We start from the raw sequence: 22488 nt of genomic DNA on the forward strand, positions 1-22488 counted from the left end.
TTGTTTAATCTTTAATCTTCAGGGATTATTCAGTTATCTTTTTGTTGTTTGTTTTTGGTTTTTTAGCTTAGTTATATTGTGGTTAGAGAACAAATCCTATATGTTCCCATCTTTTTTTTTTTATTCCACAAACATTTATGGAGTACTTACTATGTGTCAAGTGCCCTTCTAGATACTTGGAATATATGAATAGCTGAATAAGTGAATAGATGCTTGGGATATATCAGTGAACCAAACCGAGACAGACCGTGCCCTCAGTGAGCTTACATTCTAGCAGAGCCGGGGAGAAACAGAACACACCATCAATAAGCAAATTGTGTCGCACATCAGGAGGCGACAAGTGCCGTTACCATGGAGCACAGTAATTGCCAGGGGTGGGCGCTAAGCGGTGGGAGCAGTCACAGTACTCGACAGGGTCGTCAAGGCCGTCATCGTTGAGAAGGTGAGTTTTGAGCAGACACTTGAAGGAGGTAGGGGAGTTTGTGGAAAAGCATCTAGGCAGGAGGGAGCAGCAGGACCAAAGGCCGTGAGATTGGGGTGAGCCCAGGTGTTTGCAGGGCGGACAGGAGGCAGGTGCCTGGAGAACACATTCATCTTTTTTTGAAATTTGTGTTGAACCGCCGTATGGCCCAGTAGATGGCCTGCTTTAATAAATGTTCCACGCACATCCAGCCACAATATATTTTGCAGTTGTTGGGTACGGTGTTCTGACTCAGTTTGGTCGAGTTAATCACGTTAAGGTCTTTTTATATCTTTGTCTTTTTCGTCTGCTTCTTGTATTGGTTACTGAGAAAGATGTGTTAAATATCTCCAACTTTAGTGGAGGATCGGTCTACTTCTCCTTTTAATTTTGTTAGTTTTTTCTTATGTATTTTATGCTACATTAAGTGCAAAGAAATTTAGAATCACTGTATCTTCCTTTTGATTGACACTTTATCATCATAAATATTGGTCTCAAAGATGAAAGCACGGTCATTAAAGTCTCATTTGTCTGATATTAGTATAACTATACCAGCTGTGGGTGTGGGTGTGGGTGTGGTGAGGGGAACTTAGTGTTTAAATGGTCTATTTTTTATATATCCTGTTACTGTCAACTTTTCTCTATCATATTTAGGAAGTGGCTCTTATAGGCAGAAGTTAGTTGTTTTTAATCTAGTCTGACAATCCATGTCTTTTGAGTGAAGCAATTAGTCTGTTTACATTTAATGTCATACTGATTTGTTACACTTTAAATCTGTCATCTTACTATTTGTTTTCTATTTGCCTTATCTGTTCCTTGTTTTAAATTTTCCTTCTTTTCTTGCTTTCTCTTGGTTTAATCAAGTGTCTTTATTCCGTTTCCTCCCTTGTATTAGCTTTGTTCAGTAGTGCTTTAAAGAATATTCTTTTAATGGCTACCGTAGAAATAATAAGACACATCCTTGAAATGTAACTGTAAGTTAATATTTTTATCATTTCCCAGATAGTGCATGAACCTTACAAAAATTTAATTCTATCTGGCCCCTCAATTTTTATGCTATTATTATTATCATGTATGTAAATTCTACATATGTGTTATTTTATTTATTTATTTTTAAAAAGATGACCGGTAAGGGGATCTCAACCCTTGACTTGGTGTTGTCAGCACCACGCTCTCCCCAGTGAGCCACGGGCCGGCCCTCTACATATATTTTAAACTCCACAGATGATCTGTGTTAGTATTGTGTTCGATAGTGTTCATCCAGATTCATCCACTGATTCAGTACTTCTCGCGTGCCTCGTTTCTTCCTGTGTGACCAGCTTACATCTGAGACAACTTTCCTTCTGCCTGAAATATCCCCTTTAGTATTTCTTTCAGCGCAGATTTGCTGACAACTGATTATCTGTTTTTTGTCTGTGTGAATAATATCTTTCTTTTGCCTTCACTTTTGGAGGGTGATTTCCACTGGGTGTAGAATTCTAGGAAGGCAGTGATTTTCCTTCAGCAGTTTTAGTGCGTTATCTTCGACTTTTGTCATTTCTGCTGGAAAGTGACCTGTCAATCTCACTCCTGCTCCCTTGAAGGTAATGTTCCTCTTTCCTCTGGCTCCTTTTAAAGATGTCTTTGTCCATCGATTTCAGCAGCCTGTGAAAGAGAGGAGAAAATATTGAATTGATCCTAGTTGAGGTCTGTGGGGCTTTTGGAGTCAGGGCATGCTGTCTTCTGTTTGTGCCTCTCGGAGGATCTCAGCCATCACCTTTGCAGACTCTCCCCACCTTGCTGCCTCTTCTTCCTCTGGGACTTCACATCTTACTACTCTTCACCATATTCCACATGTCTCGTGCTCTTTTCTGTATTTTTTCCTTTTTTTTTTTTTTTTTTTAATAGATCCAGCTCTCTGGTGAAATTCTCTCATTTCAACTGTCTTTTTAAACATTTTGACTATCTAAATCACCCGCGGGCCTCTTTCTGTGGGCTATTCGGTCATGTGCTCCTATTTCTTGGCCCGCCTGGTAATTTCTGAATGAATATCAGATGTTATCTCTGAAATACTGTGGGAGCTCCACCGATGTTATCTTCCTCGTGAAAGGATTTGATTTTATTCCGGCAGTCGGGGAGTGGACCAGTCGCCTTGACTCAGCAGATGTGGGTCTGTCTCTCATTCTCCCTTCCTGCTGGGGTGTGTCTCTGTCGGTGATATCAACTGAGAAGATTGGGGGGGCTACCAGGACCCCAGTCTCCAGCTTTTGCCTGCCCGACACTGTAAGTCAGCCAAAATCTCTTTTTGTTTTATTTTGTTTTTATGCTTTTAGCAGCTGCTTTCTGCTTAGTTTCTTGGCCTCTTGTCGCAATTTATACAGTTTAGGATTCGGCAGATGCCTCAAAGGGAAATTACACACTGAATTTTAGGTTCATTGCTCCAGTTACCTTTTCTCTGGGATCTGGGGCTGCCCCACCAAGCTTCAGGGGGCCAAGAGTCCTGGAGAGCCTCAACCCAGAGAGGGTTATTGTTGAGTCTTAAAATGCCATCGAGGTTGCCTTGCTGAGTTTTGGAGAACAGGAATGTCTGGCTTGTACCTGTCCCACCCCTGTTTTTGGAAGTGCACACCTTGTCCGGTTTCACAGGCTCACAGTTGGAGAGGAATTTGCCTCAGGATGAATCCTGCCTTGAGTCTCACTCACATCTGATTTAAACGATACTTAGGTGAGACTCTGAACTTTAGACTTTAGAGTTTATATTGAATTGAGCTAGGACTTTTGGAGCTGTCAGGATGGAATGAGTGTACGTTGCACATGAGGAGATGTGAATGTTGGGGGCTCAGGGGTGGGATGTTATGGACTGAACGTTTGTCCCTCCAAAATTCACGTGGTGAAGCCCCACGCCCAGCGTGATGGTATTTGGAGATGGGGCCTGTGGGAGGTGATTAGAGAGAGGGTGGCCAGGGCTCAGGCTGGGATCAGCGCTCGTGGGAAGAGACCCCGGAGAGCTGGCTTTTGCTCTTTCTCCACCTCATGAGGACACAGCGAGAAGACAGCCCTCCCCGAACCAGCCATGCGAGCACCCTGGTCTCGGACTTCCAGCCGCCAGAACTGAGAGAGATAAGTGTCTGTTGTCTAAGCCGCCCTGCCGTGTGCTTTGTTGTCACCGCTGAGCTAAGGCAGCTCCCTCAGTCCTGACTGAAGCCCACGACCCCAACTTTTGTCTCCAGTAAGACACCCCCGAGCTCAGGCCTTGCTCTCTGCTTGGCCTCCAGGGGATCAGCTCCCCGAGGACGAGGTGGCCCTGGCGTCTCCTCGTCCTCCGGCTCACTTGTCCGGTCTTCGATGCCTCCAGCACTGTCTTTGTTTCCATCGATGGAAGGAGGGTTAGACTCACCAGCCACGTCCTCGCTGCCCTCTGACCAGCGTCTCGGCCGCACATCACACGTGCGCTTCTGAGCCGTGTCGTCCTCGGCAGCACCTCATTACAGTGGCCCTGTCCGCGTGGTCTTGCACTCTGTGTGCTGGGCCACTGCTGGACTCCAGACTTGGCCTTTGGGTCTGTTTAGAGGTGAGCCCGGTCCCGTGACTACACGCGGTGGGCGGTGAGGTGCTCGGCGCACTGGGGCCGTGTTTTCAGTGACTCCGTGAAGGAAGGTGCAGGCACAGAAATGAGTGGTGTTCAGTGTGGACGCGTACGCAGCTGGCTGCTGGGCGCGGGTATACATTTTCCATAGGAACTTTGAGAAAGTTTCTGAGTTTTCTTGAGAGGTCAGCCTCTCAGCCATTTCAAAACAACTAACTCGTATTATGACAAATTAGTCTCATTGCAATAAAAACGATTGTAAACCAAACGGTTGTGCTGTAACTCCCTCGCAGAACATCTCTTAGGATGTCTTAGTGGTTACTCATGGAATCTGATGACAGGGTTGGCTTCTGAGCAGACCCCGGAGGACCTGGGCTGCCCCGGCCCCCAGAACCGCTCCCGCCCCTGCTTCGTCACGGTGGGTGCGCGGGGTGGACGGGACCGTCGGGTCCCCCCATCCCCAAACACCATTCCCCGGAAGCCCAAGGCCTTTCTTCGTGTAAGGATTTTCTCACTTAAAGAGAGTCAGTAACTTGATCCTTAAATGTGCCGTCCTTCGTGGACACCTCCCGTCCGCGTCCCTCCTGAAGGCAGATGAGAGTATTTGAAGGAGGCTCAGAAGCGGGAGCGCTGGGACGTCCCCACACGGCTGTCGGGGGGCGCAGCCCCGTCCCGTGCATGCCGGGATTTTCCCTCTGGAAGGAGCTTCCTCGTTCCTTTCTTCCTTGCCACGGAGTGGCTGCTCCGGATTTATTTAACTACTCTCCCATGATGGCAACACAGTTTCCCCGATCTTTTGCTAAGATGACCTCACAAAGCATGCCTTAGATGTCCTTTTCGGCCACTGTAGGACGGTGGATTCTGCAGACAAATTCTGCAGGTGGAGTAGCTGAGGCTTGGGACATCTGCTGCCGTTAAGAAAGCTGTCGTGCAGCCTGTGGACCTGCTGCCCCGTGTGGCGTCACCTGGGGTCAGGGGTTTCTGGGTATGTCTGGTACCACCGCTGGTGTGTCCTCCACGCAGCTCCTGCCCCCACTCACACCGGGCACCAGAGGAGGAACACCAAGTCCTATCTCTGTTTCCTCAACAGGGGAGACTTCTCCATGGACAAGGCTCTGTCTTACGGACTCTTAAAAATTTCAGCTTCAAAACCAAAGTCTGGCAGCAGTGGCAGCTTGGGTGGCTTAGTCTGCAGTGGGGGTCTCGGTGTGGCGCTGGCCTTGTGCTTGGCTGGTGCAGGTGCTCCCAGCAGGTTGTTTGGGCTACAGGTAAAAGGCAGTTCACCCACAGCGTGTTCACAGGTCAGCAGTGCCCAGTGGGTGGCCCATGCTCACTCCCTGTCTTCCCTCAGCCACCCTCGGTGTGTGGACCCGGCCCCCGGGCAGAGCCCACCACGTCCACCTGGTCAGCAGCAGCTGAAATTCCCTCTCTCCAGCCAGGTGGGCCGTCTTGGTCATGTGACTGCCCTGGGCGGGGCATCCCTGAGGAATTCCCTTCTCTGGCTGGCCTAGATCCCAGCCGAGCACTGCCAGGCAGGGGCGGGGCACCAGGACCCCCAGGGAGGGCCATGGGTGCGTGGGCAGCAACACTGGGTGGGGAGTGGCGTCACCCATGTTCCGCCATGAGGAGACCCAAGGCTGGAGTGACAGTGACACACAAGAGCCTTGCCTGCCCTCCCTTGCTGTCATGCTCCCGTTCACTTTCCTTGCAGAGCCACGGTCTGGGGTGGGCTTCCTGTAGCCACCCTGGAGGCTGTGACCCCCCATGTTGGAGCAACATGCTGGGGCACTGTCCGTCCTGAGCCCCTCATCCCCCGACCATCCCTGTCTGTGGCACGTGACCATTCACTCGTCCTGCGCATCGCCACCTGTCCTCAGCTGCAGCGGGGCAGGGCTTGTGCCTGTTTCCCATTTGCCCTCCGGGATGCCCCAGCAGGGTCCACAGATGCGTAAATGAGGGGACACAAGAGGACGGGAGTCAGGAGGCCGCGCTCCCCCGTCCTGGCCACATGCGCCTCGCTCATTTCTCCTGTGTGCGTTCCTCTGGATCTTCTGTGGGTGGTGCTGGCGCTGAGCAGTCGTAGGGAAGGGCAGAAGCTTCCACTTCGGGGGAGCCAGGGCAGTGGCTGCCTTTCCCCAAGACACAGGCCCTAACTCCTCGCAGCCACCGCTTCCTGCCGCAGAAGGTTCCAGGAACATTTTTCCAGGTCTGCTTTTGTGATTTCAGTGTTACTTTTTGTTCACCTTTAAAAGCAGAGCATACTTAAAATCACATTTGCAGCTGTAAATAGATCAGTGGTTAGAAACAAGAAGTTTGGGCTCTAGGCTCACAATCAAGAAAATCCCCAGATGAGGGGCTGCACCTCCGGCCTCCCTGTCCCTGCCCTGGCCACGCTGCCATGATGGCCAGCTCAACATCCTCAGAAGTGTGCCCCCCGCACACCTTCTCACCCACAGTCCCAGCTGGGGTGCCCATCCCACCCCACATTGTGCCCCCAGCACCTGGGTCGGTGCCCATGTGGCCAGGTGACCCAGTGCAGTAGGAATAAACCAGTCCTCCCTCAGGCAGCCTCAGGGGGTGCCAGGCCCTGAGATACAGTGGCCATCCCAGTGCTCATGCGGCCATATCCAAGGTTAGGGTGGACGCCAGCCTCTGGGAAACAAAGAGCAGGCGTCTCTAGCTGCTCCCAGCAGCCTCCTTTGACACTCCCCAGCTGGGGTAGCCAGGCACCTGGTGTGGAAGGCATGGGTTGCTCTGTGCACCAATGGCTTGCTAGGCTAAACCAGGAAAAGTGGGTGTCCCACTCACAACCCCAAACTCCTGTGTCTAGAAGGCCATGCTGCGGCTGGATGGAGCTTGGAACCTCTGGTGGAACGTGCAGTTGAAGAACAGGGAGATCTGGAGTCCCAGCCCAGCTCCGTGAAGGGCTAGACATCCACAGGGGACATGACCCCCAAAAAGGGACACATCCCTGCACACAGACCTAGACGTCCAGACACCCCGAGGACATCTTTGCTCTGGAAACATGGCATTCTCCGTCACTGCTGGTTTTGTGTCAAATATGTTCCAAGGATTAGCTGGCATTGAACTGCATGCTGGGAAGACCCTTTGAGAACAACAGGTGGGCCCTGCCCTGCTGGGGCTCAGGATCCAGTGGAGTTGCTGTGTGGGAGGAAGCTGGGCCTGGAGGTGGCAGCACCCACTCTGCCCATGCCCTCAGTGACAGCGGCTCCCACCTCCTGGGGATCCCTTGGCCTGAGGGCTCCTCCCTGGCTGCTTGTCCTTGCTGGCCCCTAGCTTGACTGCTGACGTGCCCCTTCCCAAGCACCCTGTGCCCTGTTTCTGAGGCATAGCGGGGCTCTCCCATAGTGTGGTTTCTCATCATGCTGGTCACACCTTGTGAAGGGGCAGTGCCCCCTTGTCCTGCAAGCAGGGTGGCCTCCCATGCCATCTCAACCTGCTCCTGGAAGCTCAGCACATCCCACGCTCGTTCCCAACCTGGGGCATGTCGTGGGTCTGTTTCACAGCCTGTTGCTCTGAGCTTAGTTTTTAAAAATGTGTTTTCGCCTTGTCAGAGTGTTCAAGACACTGGATTGCCATGGAAACAGAGCTCGTTAAAATTCCCATGACCACCCTAATTATAGAATTTCAAAGACAAGCAAAGAGCTCCTTGAGGTTGTCAGAGTTAAGGCTGAGGGAAAAGGAGAGCAGCCCACATGCTCTCTGCAATCCCGTTGTTCTCTGCACACCACGCCAGGAGCACTGGCACCCTGCTGGGGCGGGATGAGTCCCTGGCAGGCTTGTGGCGTCCAGCCAGCTCTGACTCCACAGCCCAGGCTCTGTCCGCCTCAGCCGGGGCTCAGCCTTGATGCAGGTGGCCAAGACGGAAGCTTCGGACCCACCGCAGATGCTCCGTCCGCCGTGTGCAGAGTGTCAGCGGAGGGCAGCGGGCTGTGTGCAGACGTCCCCCAGGAGGCACTTCTGGCCAACCTGGGCTTGCCTTTGGGACTGTGTTTCCACAGACACTTCCCTCCACCGAGGTGAACCGAGGTGACCAGTGATGGTGTGGGCTGCGGGGCAGGGCCGTCCCGGATCGTCCTCCCCTCGGAAGCTCTCAGCACACACGTGACTTCTCTTTTTACAGACGGTCACTTAGGTCAAGAATAGGGCTATCACTTTGCAGGCAGAAACCCAGATTCTGAAAATGCGACTGTGGCCTGCAAGTAGAGGGTAGCTGGGTCTCTGCCTCTAGGCGAGGCCATGCTCAGTGCCCACCCCCAGCATCCCAGCTCCAGGCTCAGATGCTGGGTGGGCCTGATCCGGCCGCATCCAGGGCTATCCACATGTGGGGAATCTTCTAGTAAGTTGCCCTAAGTTGAAAGGTTTTTGTTTTTTTGGTGGTTGCTATTACGGAATCATGGATTTTTCAAGGAAGGTGCTCAGTTGATTTAGAAGCCGAGGAGGCCATAAGCCCAGGCCCACCATGAGAAAAATGTTAGGCAAATGCCAATAGAGGCACATTCTACAAATATCTGACCTGCCCTCCTCAAAACTGCCACAGTCATTGAAAACAAGAGACGTCTGAGAAACCATCCCAGCCAGGAGGAGCCTAAGGAGACGATTAAATGACATGTGGGTCCTGGACAGGGTCCGGGGACAGAAAAAGAACTTGAGGGGGAAACTAAGTCTGGGTAAAGTGTGGACTTCAGTTAGCGACATGTCAGTATTGGTTTGTCAGCCGCAGTCTCGAGCCCAGTCACAGAGGCATGGACATTGAGGAGCCGGCGTGCGGCCACGTGCGTCTCTGCACTGTCTTAGCGGTTTTTCCACAACTCTAAAACTGTTCTAAAAATGGCTACTGAAAAAGGGAGCTGGAGAGCCCTGACTGGAGCCGGCGTTAATCCCAGCCAACAGGTGAAGTGGGTGGGAGGGTGTCGACATGAGGGCGCTGGGCTCAGTGCTTGGGCCTCTCCGTCTTTCAATTCCCTGCAAATCTAAAATCATTCCAAAATAAAGTGTGTTATGGTGCAGACGCCCTGCTGTCCCGCATGATTCCTTGTCACTCCCCTGGCTGCGGATGCCCACATGGTCGCGTGGGCATGGGTTGGGCACCCTGGGCTCCCCACGATTACACCGGAGGTGATGTCCAGTGCTGGGAGTATTGGGTGTCCACCCTGCCAGGTTCCGCATGCCAGAGACTCTAAAGACGCCTTGCCGTGGAACTCTGCATGGAAGGCCGAGGAGGGGAGGATAGGAAAACAGGCACCACACACCCAGAACCCCTGCTTAGAGGCCCTGGGTTAGTCGGGTTCTCTGGAGAGACAGAAACAATAGGATATTTATATGCAGAGAAAGACGTATTGTAAGGACTTAGCTCATGCAATCACAGAGCCTAGGAAGTCCCAAATCTGCAGGGTGGGACATCGGACTGGAGACGCAGGAGGGAGCTAACTCTGCAGTCCAAGTCCAGTGGCCTTCCGCTGCAGAATTCCCTCTGGCTCGCGCGAGACCAGTCTCTTGTTCTGTTCAGGCCTCCGATACTGACCTGCTGGAAAACCCAACTTCAGCCACGCTCAGCAAGTGTAGCTGGGCCCACCGCCTTATGGAGGCAGCTGCTTTACCCACAGCCTGCGGATTTAAGTGTCAATCTCATCCACACACACCGTCGCAGAAGTAATGTGTGGCCCGTCCCAGGTCCACCTCTTGTCAACCTGACACACATACCCATCTCCTTAAACCACATTCAGTCTCCAAAGAGAGAGAGTAACAAGGCCCTGCTTCCACCTAACGTGACACGACTGTGCTGTGGACAGCTGGCGTGCAACCCTGTCCCCGGGAGCTCTGGAGCTGTGGGCCTGCTCGCGGGACTCTCAGCACGAGGACGTGGCGGCGCCTCTTTGGTCTTCAGGACACTTTAATCTCTACTTCCCTCTCACTTTCCTTTCTCATTTGTGACTTACCCGTCACTGGGGAGCAGCCTCGTGTCTGTCCCCTTGGCTCTGTGGGCTGACCCGCTCTGGCCTGCATCCTGTCCCCAGCCGCCAGCAGAGGACTCGGCGCTCCTGGCGGGCGCAGCAGCAGGGTGCACGGGGGCTTCTCTGCAGAATCAGGGCTCTTGGTTTCTTTTTTAAAAATCTGATAGGCTTTGTTGGAAACAAAATTCCTCCTTCCCAGAACATGTTCAAAATGAATCTTCAGCGTTAAAAAAGTGAGATGGAATTATCTGAAGGCAAGTGAAGAAAATCTCCTGCCATTGCCTCTGGTCTGTGCCCCCCCAGAGGTTTTTTACAGTTTTTATTTATTTATTTATTCGTTTATTGGCTTCTTTATTTTTTTGTCTGGTGGTACAGAGATCCAGCCCTTGACCTTGGTGCTATCAACGCTCCACTCTAACCAACTGCGCTAACCGGCCAGCCCTGTGGATTTAATTTTACATCATTTAATGCAACATTTGGTGCATACCAGGAACACACAGCTCACGTGCATCACAAAGCGATAGACACGCGTGCCCTTAGCAGCCAGCATGGGACAGGACACCATCCAAACCCACACAGCCCCGGCACTGTCCCCGGACCCACCGCTGTCCTGAACATGGAATCGGTTATTGGTTCTATAACAATGGCGAAAAGTGGCCCTGGGTTCGATTTTTGACGTTTCAAAGCTTGTCTGTGCTGCGAGCGTGGCTGAAGTGGGTTTCCCAGCAGTTTATTTATCTGTGCTCTTGCTGAGGGACAGGATCTTCATTCTTGAATGTTCCCTGAGCTGATGTGCGAGAGCCACTCGGGCTCTGACCTGGGAGCAGGGAGTTACTGGGTGTGGGGGCGAACGGTCCGCTTTGCAGACGTGCTCTTGTTCCGATTTAGACCCTCTCCAGGGGAATAAGCGGTTCCCGGGGGCTGCTGTTCCTGACGGTGCCTGGGACTGTGGGGACCGGTTTCTGCCGATCCCTCGGGTCCGTGAGGATGCCTCCAGTGAGGCATGAACCCCGATTGCTCGGCGGCCAGGCTCCTCGTCTGCCTCACTCGCCATTTGTCCGTCTGTCCATCCGTCTTCTGTGGACCACCGGATATTGACGTTGCTCAGTTTCTCCTGCTGTGTCCTTGGCGGTTTGCAGGTGCTCGTTAGCATCCTGAGTCATAACCCGCCGTGGCCTGCGTGTGAGCGGATGGTGTAGGCTCGTCCCCCTCCCGGGGTGGCCCGTGGATGGACGCAGCCTTACTTTGATGGCGCTCGCACCTGCGCGTCCCTCCTTTTGTCTTGTGCTTTCTGTGTCCTCAGAGTTCTCCCCTTGGGTTACTAAGTCTTCTCCTGTCCTTTGTCCTAGATGTTCTGTCATTCTGTTGCCCATGCTGAAGTCCTTATTTTCTGAGGGGCCCATCTGTGTGTGGTGTGAGGCGGGGTCTTAGTCGTTCAGTAGCTGAGTTAGTTCATCTCACCCTGGGCCCTGGCCTTGTTGGGGTGTCTTTGAGTCCCTTTATTTCTGGCAGCTTTAACTGAGTTTAAAAGACACCCAGTTGGGCGGGGTTTTTTTTTTTTTTTTTTAAGATGACTGGTAAGGGGATCTTAACCCTTGACTTGGTGTTGTCAGCACCACGCTCTCCAACTGAGCTAACCGGCCATCCCTATATGGGATCCGAACCCATGGCCTTGGTTTTATCAGCACCACACTCTCCCAAGTGAGCCACGGGCCAGCCCTGTATTTTTAGGCTTCCACGGGACGTGCTGGACAGAGGAGCTAGGATTGGGTCTGGTTTGCCCCATCTGACCAGATCGGCCCCTCAGTTTTACGCGTCTGTCTCTGTGCCCCGGCCTGCCTGCCTCTGTCATTTCACGCCCTTTTCCCTTCCTCTGCAAGGACAGTTGGGGAGGCAGAATGCCACACCCAGGGATGGTCAGGCCTGTGGATGTTTGGAGCTGGGATCTGCTGTGGGCCAGGCTTCCCCGAGAGAGCCAGGTGGGGTGGGTGGGCCAGACCAGGTAGTCGTCACCCCAGGCAGAGGTGGGTGGGGGCTCCCCAGGGACTCCTCAGGGCCAAGGAGCAAATGGACTGAGTGCCTTCCCCTCCCAGGGGTGTGCCTCCGGCAGACCCTGGGCCTGAAACCTGAGGTGGTAGAGCAGAGGGGTGAAGGTTGGCCCTGACCCCACCCTGGCCCTGGGTCTCGCCTGGGTGTCTTCTGCAGCAGGAAATCTTTGGGGGTCACTGCGCAAGCCTCAGTCCTCTACCAAACCCCAGGCCACGCTTTAGGCACCAGAAGCCACGTGCTGGGTCCTGCAGAGGGGCTGCATGGGCCAAGCCGCCCGTCGGCCGCGCTGTCTCTGTTCTGCTGGGCTCCCACTCCCGGAGGGACCTGGACTTCGTGGTTTCTCACTGACTCTCCCATTCAAGGGGAGAGAAACAGGTTTTGCAATTGCTCTGACCTGATTTCGGCAGGTTCCAGCCAGACTTGGTAATTTGCTTGTTTTAAAAACATTCCGTTACAGTTTCCACTTTAGCATGTTCGTGCCACTTCCATTAGGCTCATGAAAGTCGCTTTTACTACAGATTTTATAAAAGCACAAAGCTTCCCATTGTACGTGATGTTTTTGGAGATTTTGTTTCCATGTGCATTTGTGTCAAAGCATTCTGGGGCAGCAGACTGGGAGCAAGAGTGATGGTGTCAGCCCCGGCTTTTGTAAAAGGAGGTGGTCTTCCCGGCAAGTTCGGAGTTTCTGGTAACTGGGGATCCGTGACACGTGCTCCATGGGTCTGGCTTTCCCTCTGCATAAGATTTGTCAGGCTGCGGGGAACTCGGGAGGGTAGCCCCGAGGCCTCGTGCCTCTTGCATCTGGCTGAGTAGCTGATGTCCGAGCAGCTCTGTGTTTTAGGCTGACCGTGGACTCCAGTGCGGTGCCAACTGTCTGTCCCTAGATGGTTTTGTGTAAATATCACAGCCCATTTTGAACCTGTCCCTGTGTGGAAAATAGGGTCTGGCTGTCATGGAGCTGCCCAGAGGAAAGGAAAGGAAAACAGGCAGAGGACAGCGGGGCTTGCCCTGGCCTGGGTGATTTTGGCCGCGGCCATCAGCGAGTGACTGTCCTCACGCAGACCCTGCCTGCCCTGTGGAGACGCCCTGTCTCCCCGGCTGTGGGACAGGGGCCTCCCATGTCTACATCCTTGCCTATGCTGTCTCCAGCCGCTGCAGTCGTGACAGCGTGAGGCTCATGCAAGGGGAGGCAAAGCTGGAGCCGCCGCTGGGGAAGCCATCGTTTCAGCTCTGGCTGCCTGTGGCCCTGGGGGCTGGTTGTGCTCTAGCCACCTGGACAGGAATGGCCATCCTGGCTGTGCCTCGTGTGGGGGAGCGAGGCTCATGGGCCACGATGCTGTGTCTTTACACCTTCCTCATGTCCTTTCTAGAATCCATCTACCGCCGTGGAGCCAGAAGATGGAGGAAGCTGTACCGCGCCAACGGCCACCTCTTCCAAGCCAAGCGCTTTAACAGGGTGAGTGGTCCCTTGGGCCTGGCTCCGTCGCAGGGGCCTTTTACATTGCTCTTACATGTGGAGAGAGCGGAGGCAGAGCGCTTCCTGCAGGACCCGGGCCCAGCTCTACTCAGCACGCAGTGGCCGAGCGAGGCAGGGTGGCAGAGTGCCGAGCTCGTGGCGTCCCCTGCAGGACTTGCCCACACGGCGACCGCTGTGTGGGTGCAGTCAGTGTGTCGGGGTCCTGGGCCATCCCCAGTTACGTAATCCTTTATCAGCCCCATTGGCGCAGAGGTCATGGTGTGCTGGCACCCGGTATTGGGACTGCTGCATCAACAGGTGACACCAGGATGTGTGTTTTAGCTGCACAGTGTTTCCTCCTGGCTGCAGGGGTCTCCCGTGGACCCCAGAAGCCCCATCTCTGCCTGGGCCTCTGTGCCAAAGGACACTTAACTTAGTTTCCCTTGTCCTTCTTTATGGTGCTTCTGTGTTCTCTAGGAATTTGGCAACACTGGTGGCTTTGTAGCTGTTCCATTTCATGGTGGGAGGGGAGGTGCAGAAGCACACCAGCCTGTCCCTGCCACGGGCACTGCGCAGAGCCCCTGAGGCCCCTCCCTGCCACTGCCTGGCAAGCCCCTGGCTCGCCCGCATCTGTCCTCAGCATAGTGGGGACCCGAGGCAGCTGCATTGCTGGTTAGTCCCAGCCCTGCCCCTTCCTCAGCCATAGTGCCACCCACTCTGTGCCTCAGTTTCCTCATCTGTGTAGGGGATGATGAAGCCACATGGAGGTGCTTGTTGGTGGGGCAGCGGCCACTGTCACTCCCACACAGACCTGCCACACAGCCTCACACATTAACCGCCACAGGGCATCAGGTCCCTCCTGTCTCCTCTGGAGTGGCCCCAGGTCAGCCCAGGCAAGGTGGTCACTGCCCCTCCTTTAAATCCTGTGGCCTGTCCTCTGGACCACCTGGGCGGTTATGTGGGGGTGGGCAGCTCCTCCCCCGCCCTTCCTGTGAGCTTGGTCCCAGTCACATGGTGAAAACCTGGCTGGACCCTGCCCCGAGGAGGGGCGTGCGGAGTGCTAGGCTCCTGGAGAGGGGCAGGGCACTGCCTGGATGACTTCCTGGGGGAGGAGGCATCTGGTCGTACAGCCTGGGAGGTCCGCACAGAGGAGTTGCTGGAGCACCCAGGATGTGACAGGCACAGGAGGGTCCCAGCAGTGTGTAGGAGGCCCTGAGGACGAGGTTGGGGCATCGGGCAGCGAGAAGCCCAGGAAGGTCTCTGGGCTGTGGTGCTGGGGACAGTCACAGCACAGAGTCTGTCACAAGCACAGCTCGTCGCTCCCTAACCCACACCGCAGGGGCGCACCTACCTGCCCCACCTCACCCGCCGCCACCTCCTCCGACGTGCCGGAGCTGTCAGAACAAAGCACCACAGACCAGTAGCTTCACAACAGAAACCTACCCTGTCACAGTCCTGCAGGACAGAAGTCTGATATCAAAGTGTCGGCAGGGCCCTGCTCCCTCTGAAGGCTCCAGAGGAGAATCTTTCCCGACCTTGGCTCGAAGCTGCATCATTCCCAATTTCCAGCTCTGTCTTCATGTGACGTTTTCTCTGTGTCATCTCTTTTCTGCTGATACGGACACAGTCATTGGCATAGGGCCGCTTACCCTTCTCCAGGATGACTTCATCTTAACTAATCACACCTGCAAAGACCCTCTTTCCGAACAAGGTCCCATCCGCAGCTTCCAGGTGGACATGAACTTGGAGGGACACAGTTCGGTCCGGACCAGCAGCCCCTCCCGCGCTGGCCTCAGGGCCTTTGCACATGCTCAGTGCTCTGCCCGGCCCTCCCTTCACCGCATCCTCGGAGCCCACGCTCTCCCTTACTTTCTCTCTTGGCTCAAACATCCAGCAGCCCCTTCTCTGGACCCCTCACTCACGGAGGCTCCTGACATTCCTACAGCTCTGGACATGATACCTCCCCATGTGCACAGCGCTCTGGGGATAGGACTCTGCCCTTTTGGAGCTGTGTCCTGTGCCTGGCACATAGTAGGTGCACAGTACACACTGGTCAATCCTTTATTATAGTTAACAATTGGAGGAAAGCCCTGGGAGCTGTGCTCTGGGGTTCAGGAAGGAAGAGGCATGTCCGCCAGGCAGGAGCTGGACTCTGGGAACCGAGGCAGACGCAGGAGAACCGCAGAACGCGACTCCTCTCAGCAAGACACCACGGGAGGTCTCTGAGTGCCACATGCTACTGTGGCATAGGGGCAGAGGCAGCAAGATGCAGGAACCATGGAGGCTTGTGGCGTTTCTGGGTCTGCTGACAGGGTGTGGATGTAAGATTTCGCAGTGAGCCAGCCAGACAGGGTGAAGGCCGGCTGCTGGGAGTGTGGGGACATGGAAACGTCCCAGCCCCATGAAGAGGCATCCACTAGCCACATCTGTTTATAAAACAGCCAACCAGCTCCACGGCCAGGAGGCTTCTCTTCCTGTGAATCTGGGCACTGGCTTGGTTTTTGGCCAGAGGGCATCTCAGAAAGATCTAGTAGCCCGCCCGACGAGACATCACAGAGAGGGTTCTGGAAGCCCGGCCCACACTGGCTTTCAGTGACACGCTTGATTTCTTCATTTCTGGCCGACTAGTCCAGGACAAAGCCCACCCACCTGCGAGACAGCCAGGGCCCCGGGCAACATGGGGCCTGGCTTCTGCCTGTGCAGGTGTCAGGACAAACCCATTTCGCTGGTTACTCTGTGCCTGCCCCCCAAGGCCCCCCTGCCACCCCTCCCCAAAATCAGTGAGCAGGGGCAGCTGGGTGCGTGCTGGGCTCCTCCAGTCCCCTCCCCAGAGCACAAGGAAGTGGCTTCCCATGGGCGCAGAGGCCGGGCAGGGAACCTGTCCAAGACCCATGACTCAATTGTTTGCGGAATGGGCAGCGGGGGCGTCAGTGCCACCGTCCACCACCTGCTCGCCAGCCCAGTTGTCCCTGGGTTATGAATCGCATTTCCTGGCTGTGACATTCTCGGCCCAGACCTTGGTGGCCACTGTGTGCACCATTCGCTTTGTGTCAGTTATAGGACAGTTCAGATCCCCTCCGCTGTTCACTTAGCGGGGGTGTTTTGAGAGCTACATACTTGGTTTTGTGGGAATCAGCAAGACTAGAAGGGGAAAAATCACCCACAGGAAGAGACAGTTTCCCGTGTTCTTTATTGCACAAAAGCAGGTGGGCGTCAGACGCTCAGGAACCGGCTCCCGCCCGGTGTTGATTTGCACTTGAAGTGACTTCCCTTGGACTCCCAGAACTAAGAGGTTCTGCTGAGCGAACCAAAGGGAGACAGCCCGCAAGAAGGAGATGAGGACTGACCTCCCCGGCAGAGGATGCTGCTGCGATGCTGGTCCCCAGGCCCCTGGATGCGGACACGGGACGACAGGGAGTCCCAGTCCCGGGACAGACTCACCGGTTGGAGCCTGGCCCTGGGAACCGCAGGGGCCCAGCGTCTGCTGTAAGGGGGGGGAGGGACCGTCCAGTGAACCATAGTGGGAGGGGACTGGTTAATGACGGCGCAGCGCAGGAGGGAAGGCGACAGGGAGGGGTCCAGGCCTTCTGCTCGCATCAAAGTAAGTTGCAGGTGGATTGAGGCTAAAAAAAAAGAAAAGAAAGCCACACGTGGTGCAGGTCTGGGGAGAAAACCAGGTAGCGGTCGTGAGGACCGGTGGGGTCTTCAGACCCAGCCGTGCAGACTTGCAGATTTCTGTAGTTTCCAAACAAATGAAATGGAAAAAGAACGTTCAGGAAGAGCGTTTGCAGCAAGTAAAACTGAGAGGAACAAGAGATCAAAACAGTACGTAGTCTGGTATTTAAAGAGCCCCCACAAGCCAGCCTTCTGGTAAATGCTGAGACTGAAGTTGAGCAGGGACGTGGGTGCGTGATTACAGGAAAGCTGTGCTTGTTTACAAATGCGGACCACTCGGCCCTCACAGGTGACCAGAGAAACACGAGACCTTCCCCTGTCCATGGCACAGACAGTAGAAGTCACTAATGCCCGCGTTGCTGTGCGTGGTGATGGGTCCGCTCTCCCCCTGGGGACCCTACTTTCTGGAAGACACTTAGGAAACATGCGGCCGTGACTCTGAAACTTCCGTTCCCGCAGTCCTCCTCAACACGTCTGCCCAAAAGAAACCGCCCGTCCTTCAGCGGTTGGCACGCGAGCAGCACCAGCTCCGCATTCTCTGTACAGTAGCAGCGAGGCGGCGTCTGCAGTCACAGTCACTCCCTGTGCTGCCAGCAAGCAGCCCCTCTGCTCGGGGCCTCCACGGCGGTGGTTTATGTCCCCCTGGCCCTATGGCTGCCGGGAGCCCTCTGCTGGGGACACGTGGGCCACTTGTGCTGAAGAGCCAGCTGGTGGATGGTCCAAGGACTTTGGCCTTATTGTGAGTGAACAGGAAGCCACATCATCACTCAGTCCGTGGGGAAGACGACGCTGTCGGAGTGACGTTGGGGACTGGAGACCAGTTCGGAAGATGACCCCAGGAGGGACAACTCCCATCAAGGTTACTCTTATGCCTTCCAATCCAAGCAACTAAACTGGTTCCCAAGCCTTTCCTGTAAAGGGCCAGAGTTAGTATTTTAGGCTTCATGGGCCGTATGTCTCCGTTGTGGCTACTCAGCTCTGTCACGTGGCTCAAGAGCAGCTACAAACAATGTCTGCAAATGGCTGTGGCTGTGCTCCCATAAACCTTTATTTACAAGAACAGGGGATGGGCTGGGTATCGCCCACGGCTGTAGTATTCCCACCTCTGGACTAGAAGATTGGAGCTGCCATTTGCTGAGATAATCAAGGCCCTGAAAGGAGCAAGTTGAGGGTCTACTATGAGACCCCCACCCCACCACTGGCATAAAATGGACCCAGCCATTGGCTCAATGGACAGATTAGAAATGAGGCTGCCTCCCCAGGCACAGCCAAGTGTCTCCCTTCACCTTGGTATGGACAGGGGCAGGGGGCACTTTTCTTGAGAATTTGAAAACTCGAGCTGGGCCCCACACATGCTGGTAGCCCAAACTCATACCCCCTAAATGGGCCCAGCCCAGCAGTGCCCCCCGCTGTCTGGCAGGAGCAAACGCAGCCCCTCTTTAACCCAGCCTCGGAGGATTCCCACGGATCAACAGATAGGGCATCTGCACTCACAATCGAAAACCACAAAACCTAGTAGGAAGCAAGAGTGTCCTGAGCAGGTGCCAGCAAAAACCAGACAGAAGACTCAGACTGGTCAAGTATGAAATAAGTGTTTAATATGTTTAAAAACTAAAAAGGATGATTGAAAATATGAGTAAGGAACCAGTTGACAGATGTAAGACAGACAAATATATTTTTACTGCATTAATCTATTAGTTCACGTGAATTTCTGAGAGGAGCAACCTGGGTATTAGGTTTTGTTTTATTTTTTAATGGCACATTTTCCTGAATGTTAATAATGCAAGTGCAGATTTGAAATAGGGAGGCTTTGGCAATGTTTCAGCTGGCTCCCCTAAGAAGCAAGTGCACAGGTCTCTGTGTCCTTGGTGCTGGCACCTGGCAGATCCACACTACCACTGGTCAGCAGTTGTCCTGGCCTGAGGCTGGCCTGACCCCTGGTAAGGGTGGCCCCCTAAGGAAAGGAATCTCTGTTAATTTGTAAGGACACCTGGCGGCTGTGAATTTGCCTCTAAATATGAGCCAAGCATTGCAGATGCGAATACTAAATGGTGACTTAGAGAAAGCTGAACACATTTAGCACATTATATCAAAAACGTGACTTTAAAAAAATGGTTCCATAAATGGTAGCTGGTGTTCTTCAGGGCTACAGACACAGGATAATGGAGACAGGTCTGTGCGGTTGAAGCTCCCTCTTTGAATTCAGAATTCATGCATTCAGAAGGTGCTCTACTTGGGTGAAGATTCCAGCGCTGGTATTGAACTAGACTGGTCTGAGTCAGAGGTCTTGGGTGGGGCACCCCCTCTGGCCCGTCCCCTGTCCAGCCCCATGGCCCTCCACTGCATTTCCAGCCCTTCCCAGATAGAGCCTGCAATCCTTGTGTGGTTCCCTCAAGGAAGGGTTGATTTAGGCAATGTGAGAACTTGGAGTAAAGTCATTTTTTTCCATTACCAAAGTTAAAAGCAGTGGCGTGTGTGTTTTCTTACCCTCAACAAGCATTTATTTATTGGGCACCCACTGTGTGCTGGGCACTGTCCTAGGTTCTGGTTGTACAGTCCTGACCATGACATATAAGCTGTGGGGTGGGGGTGGGCCCCCTGGCCAAGCCTTCTGAGCACAGCCCTTCCCGGTGACAAGTGGCTTCTCCGTGCCTGCTGGCCATGGGAAGGCATGTCCCATGAAGGCCAGGAACATTGGTCCTGCCTGCTCGGCTGCACCCCAGGCCCACAGGTTGTGAGGGTTCAGTTGGGTTTTTTAGTGAGTTCAGTTCAGGCTGTTCATCAGTGCAGTGTATTCTTATTCTTAATTCAGGAGTAATTTGAGACTTTCTAAAAAGACAGAAATTTGTTAAAGGGTAGAAGAGGTCAAATACATATAAAAGAATTACAACTGGAAAAAAATTCTAAATGGGGACCAGGGATCTGTCCACAGTGCGGACTCACCCCGTAACCGCACGCATGGCCACAAGTGCAGAGCCAGGCCCTGCAGACGCCCTTTCTCGTGCATCTCATCAAGTTCAGAAATTCACGGAGCATCACCAGACAAGCTGACGATTATCATTAACTTCAGATTGTTTAGAGCCATGAAAAACAAAGATCATTTAAAATCTTGAAGAATACTGGGGAAAAAAAAAATAGTGTGATTGCAAAGTGTCTATAGCAGTTCACAGTTTTCACGAGGTGGAGCGCCAGGCACAGAGTCATGTCCTCCAGGGCTGTCCCTTCTCAGCCTGGGCCACTGCACTAGACAGGCCCCCACAGCTGCTCTACACACAGCCTGCAGGAGCTGCCACCCCCAACCCCTGCAAGTGCAGGGGGCTCTGCCTCAGGCAGGCCTCATTCCCTGCCCCGTGTGGCCTCCCCTCTGCCCCCTCACACAGAGCAGGGTCCCGGGCCTAACTTGGAGCCACTGGTCCCCCCAGTGTTGGGATGGACCCGTGAGGGTGCAGCTGAGCTGATGCAGGCCTGGTGCCTGGATGTGATGAGGCTCCGGCCCCTGCCCAGCTCAGTGTCATCTTTTGAGACAGTCAGGAAAGTGCAGCGTGCCGAGTGCTCAGCGGGGTCCCTCTGTGCAGCGTGGGCTTCTTGAGAGCCCAGCCTGACTGTGGCTGTTCCTGTCCACAGAGAGCGTACTGCGGCCAGTGCAGCGAGAGGATATGGGGCCTGGCCAGGCAGGGCTACAGGTGCATCAACTGCAAACTGCTGGTCCATAAGCGCTGCCACGTCCTCGTCCCGCTGACCTGCAGAAGGCATATGGTGAGTGGGGGCGCGGGCAGGGAGAGGGCCAGCCTCCAGCGCTTTGTCCAAGCCGAACCTGGTAACCCTCTGTCCTTTCTCTGTCAAGAGGTAGTGACACTGCTCCTGCCCCCAACCAGGCAAGAGGAGGGGCCTGTGGGCTCAAGATGATGGCATGATGGCCCAGGGCAGCAGTCTAGGATAGGGCCCTCTGCCCGAGCCCCCATGAGCCCCCCAGTGCTCTTGGTGGGGGGCAGGTAAAGGAAGGCTCCTTTTTACCCCAGTTGTAAAGCAGCTCTTGGGGGCTGCAGAGGTGAGAGCTGGGTCTGACCTGGTAGCTCCCGGTGCCCTGTGCCAGTCTGAAGGTCCCCTCCAGGTGTGCTCTTAGGGCAGGGCCAGGGCAGCTCTTCCTTCTGCCGTCACTGGATGTTTGGATGGGAAGGGTCCCGGCCCTGCGGCGCATTGTCGACCGGCTTCCTCACCAAGTGTTCGGGTCACCACTGGCCTTTCCAGCTGGCCTGCTGTGTGCCGCTGAGCCACGGGGCAGGAGCTGGACTGAACGTTTCATCCTCCGGTCTGGAGGGTTGGCTTGTGTGTGTCTTGCCATGGTGTGAGGAGGAAGGTCACCCCTTGGGACTGTCGTGCCCACCTCTTTCTTAAGAGAGGAGAATCCGGTAGTTCCAATACGTAGTAGTTTCAGAGTGCAGGGATATGGGGTGCCCATGCCAGCTGGTCTTGGGGGAATTGGTACAGTCTTTCTAGAGGTCTTTTCAGCCACATATGCAAAAATCTGTGTATACACTTTGATCCCATGGGCCCACTTTAACCAGCCTTCCACGAGCTGTCTCAATTATGACATCAGCCAGATGGAACCCCGGTGCCCTTAGAATGGTGCTTGACAGCTGGGTACCGACTAGATGCACGCCATGCGGCCCCGTGCCGGGAGATTGCTAGGCATTAGGTAAGCTATCCTGTTTTATGAAGCACCCGCCAGGTCACAGCCTAAGGCACCGAACGTAGCAATTATAATTTTACGTGATACGCTACAATATACACATTTCGATGTGTACTCACAGTCGTGACGTGTCCGCAGAAGCCACATTGTGACTCCTGCCCCATCACCCTGTGATGCCGCTGTCTCTCTGGCAGGATTCTGTCATGCCTTCCCAAGAACCTCCGGTAGACGGCAAAAATGACGACATGGACCTTCCTTCCGAGGACACTGATGGAAGTAGGTGCTTTCTTCCCGCTGTCAGAGCCCCAGCTTCTTCCCTGTCCCTGTGCCTTTTGCTCTCCGGGGCCACTGTCAGCCAGCGTGGCCGCCTTCCTCAGGCCAGGCCTCCCCCTCAGTCCTGACAGAGATGGGCAGGGCAGGGAGACCTTCCCTGGTGGCCACTTGGGCACCATTGTCTCTGTGAAGCGCTGTCCCAGGAGCCAGGGGATGGGGGTTCCCTCCCTCTGTGCCAACGTCGCAAGTTCTAGAAAGCACCTAGTGCAGTGGCCACCTTGGCAGGTGCCTCCCACACACTAGGTGCTGCACAGAGAAAGCCCATCTGGGTTGCTGCTGAGCACG

The 22488-nt window shown here is 54.3% G+C and overlaps 1 protein-coding gene across 1 annotated transcript in view; it reads left to right on the top strand.

Moving 5' to 3' along the window:
- Positions 1 to 22488, top strand: part of PRKCZ (protein kinase C zeta) — a 117788-nt gene that overhangs the window by 63903 nt on the left and 31397 nt on the right. Inside the window, exons 5-7 of the mRNA XM_063104833.1 lie at positions 13420 to 13505; positions 20805 to 20936; positions 22065 to 22146. Coding sequence (XP_062960903.1) covers positions 13420 to 13505; positions 20805 to 20936; positions 22065 to 22146 — 300 coding nt within the window. The remainder of the gene's footprint in view (positions 1 to 13419; positions 13506 to 20804; positions 20937 to 22064; positions 22147 to 22488) is intronic.

This window comes from Cynocephalus volans, chromosome 8, assembly GCF_027409185.1.
Source record: "Cynocephalus volans isolate mCynVol1 chromosome 8, mCynVol1.pri, whole genome shotgun sequence".
Lineage (NCBI taxonomy): Eukaryota > Metazoa > Chordata > Mammalia > Dermoptera > Cynocephalidae > Cynocephalus > Cynocephalus volans.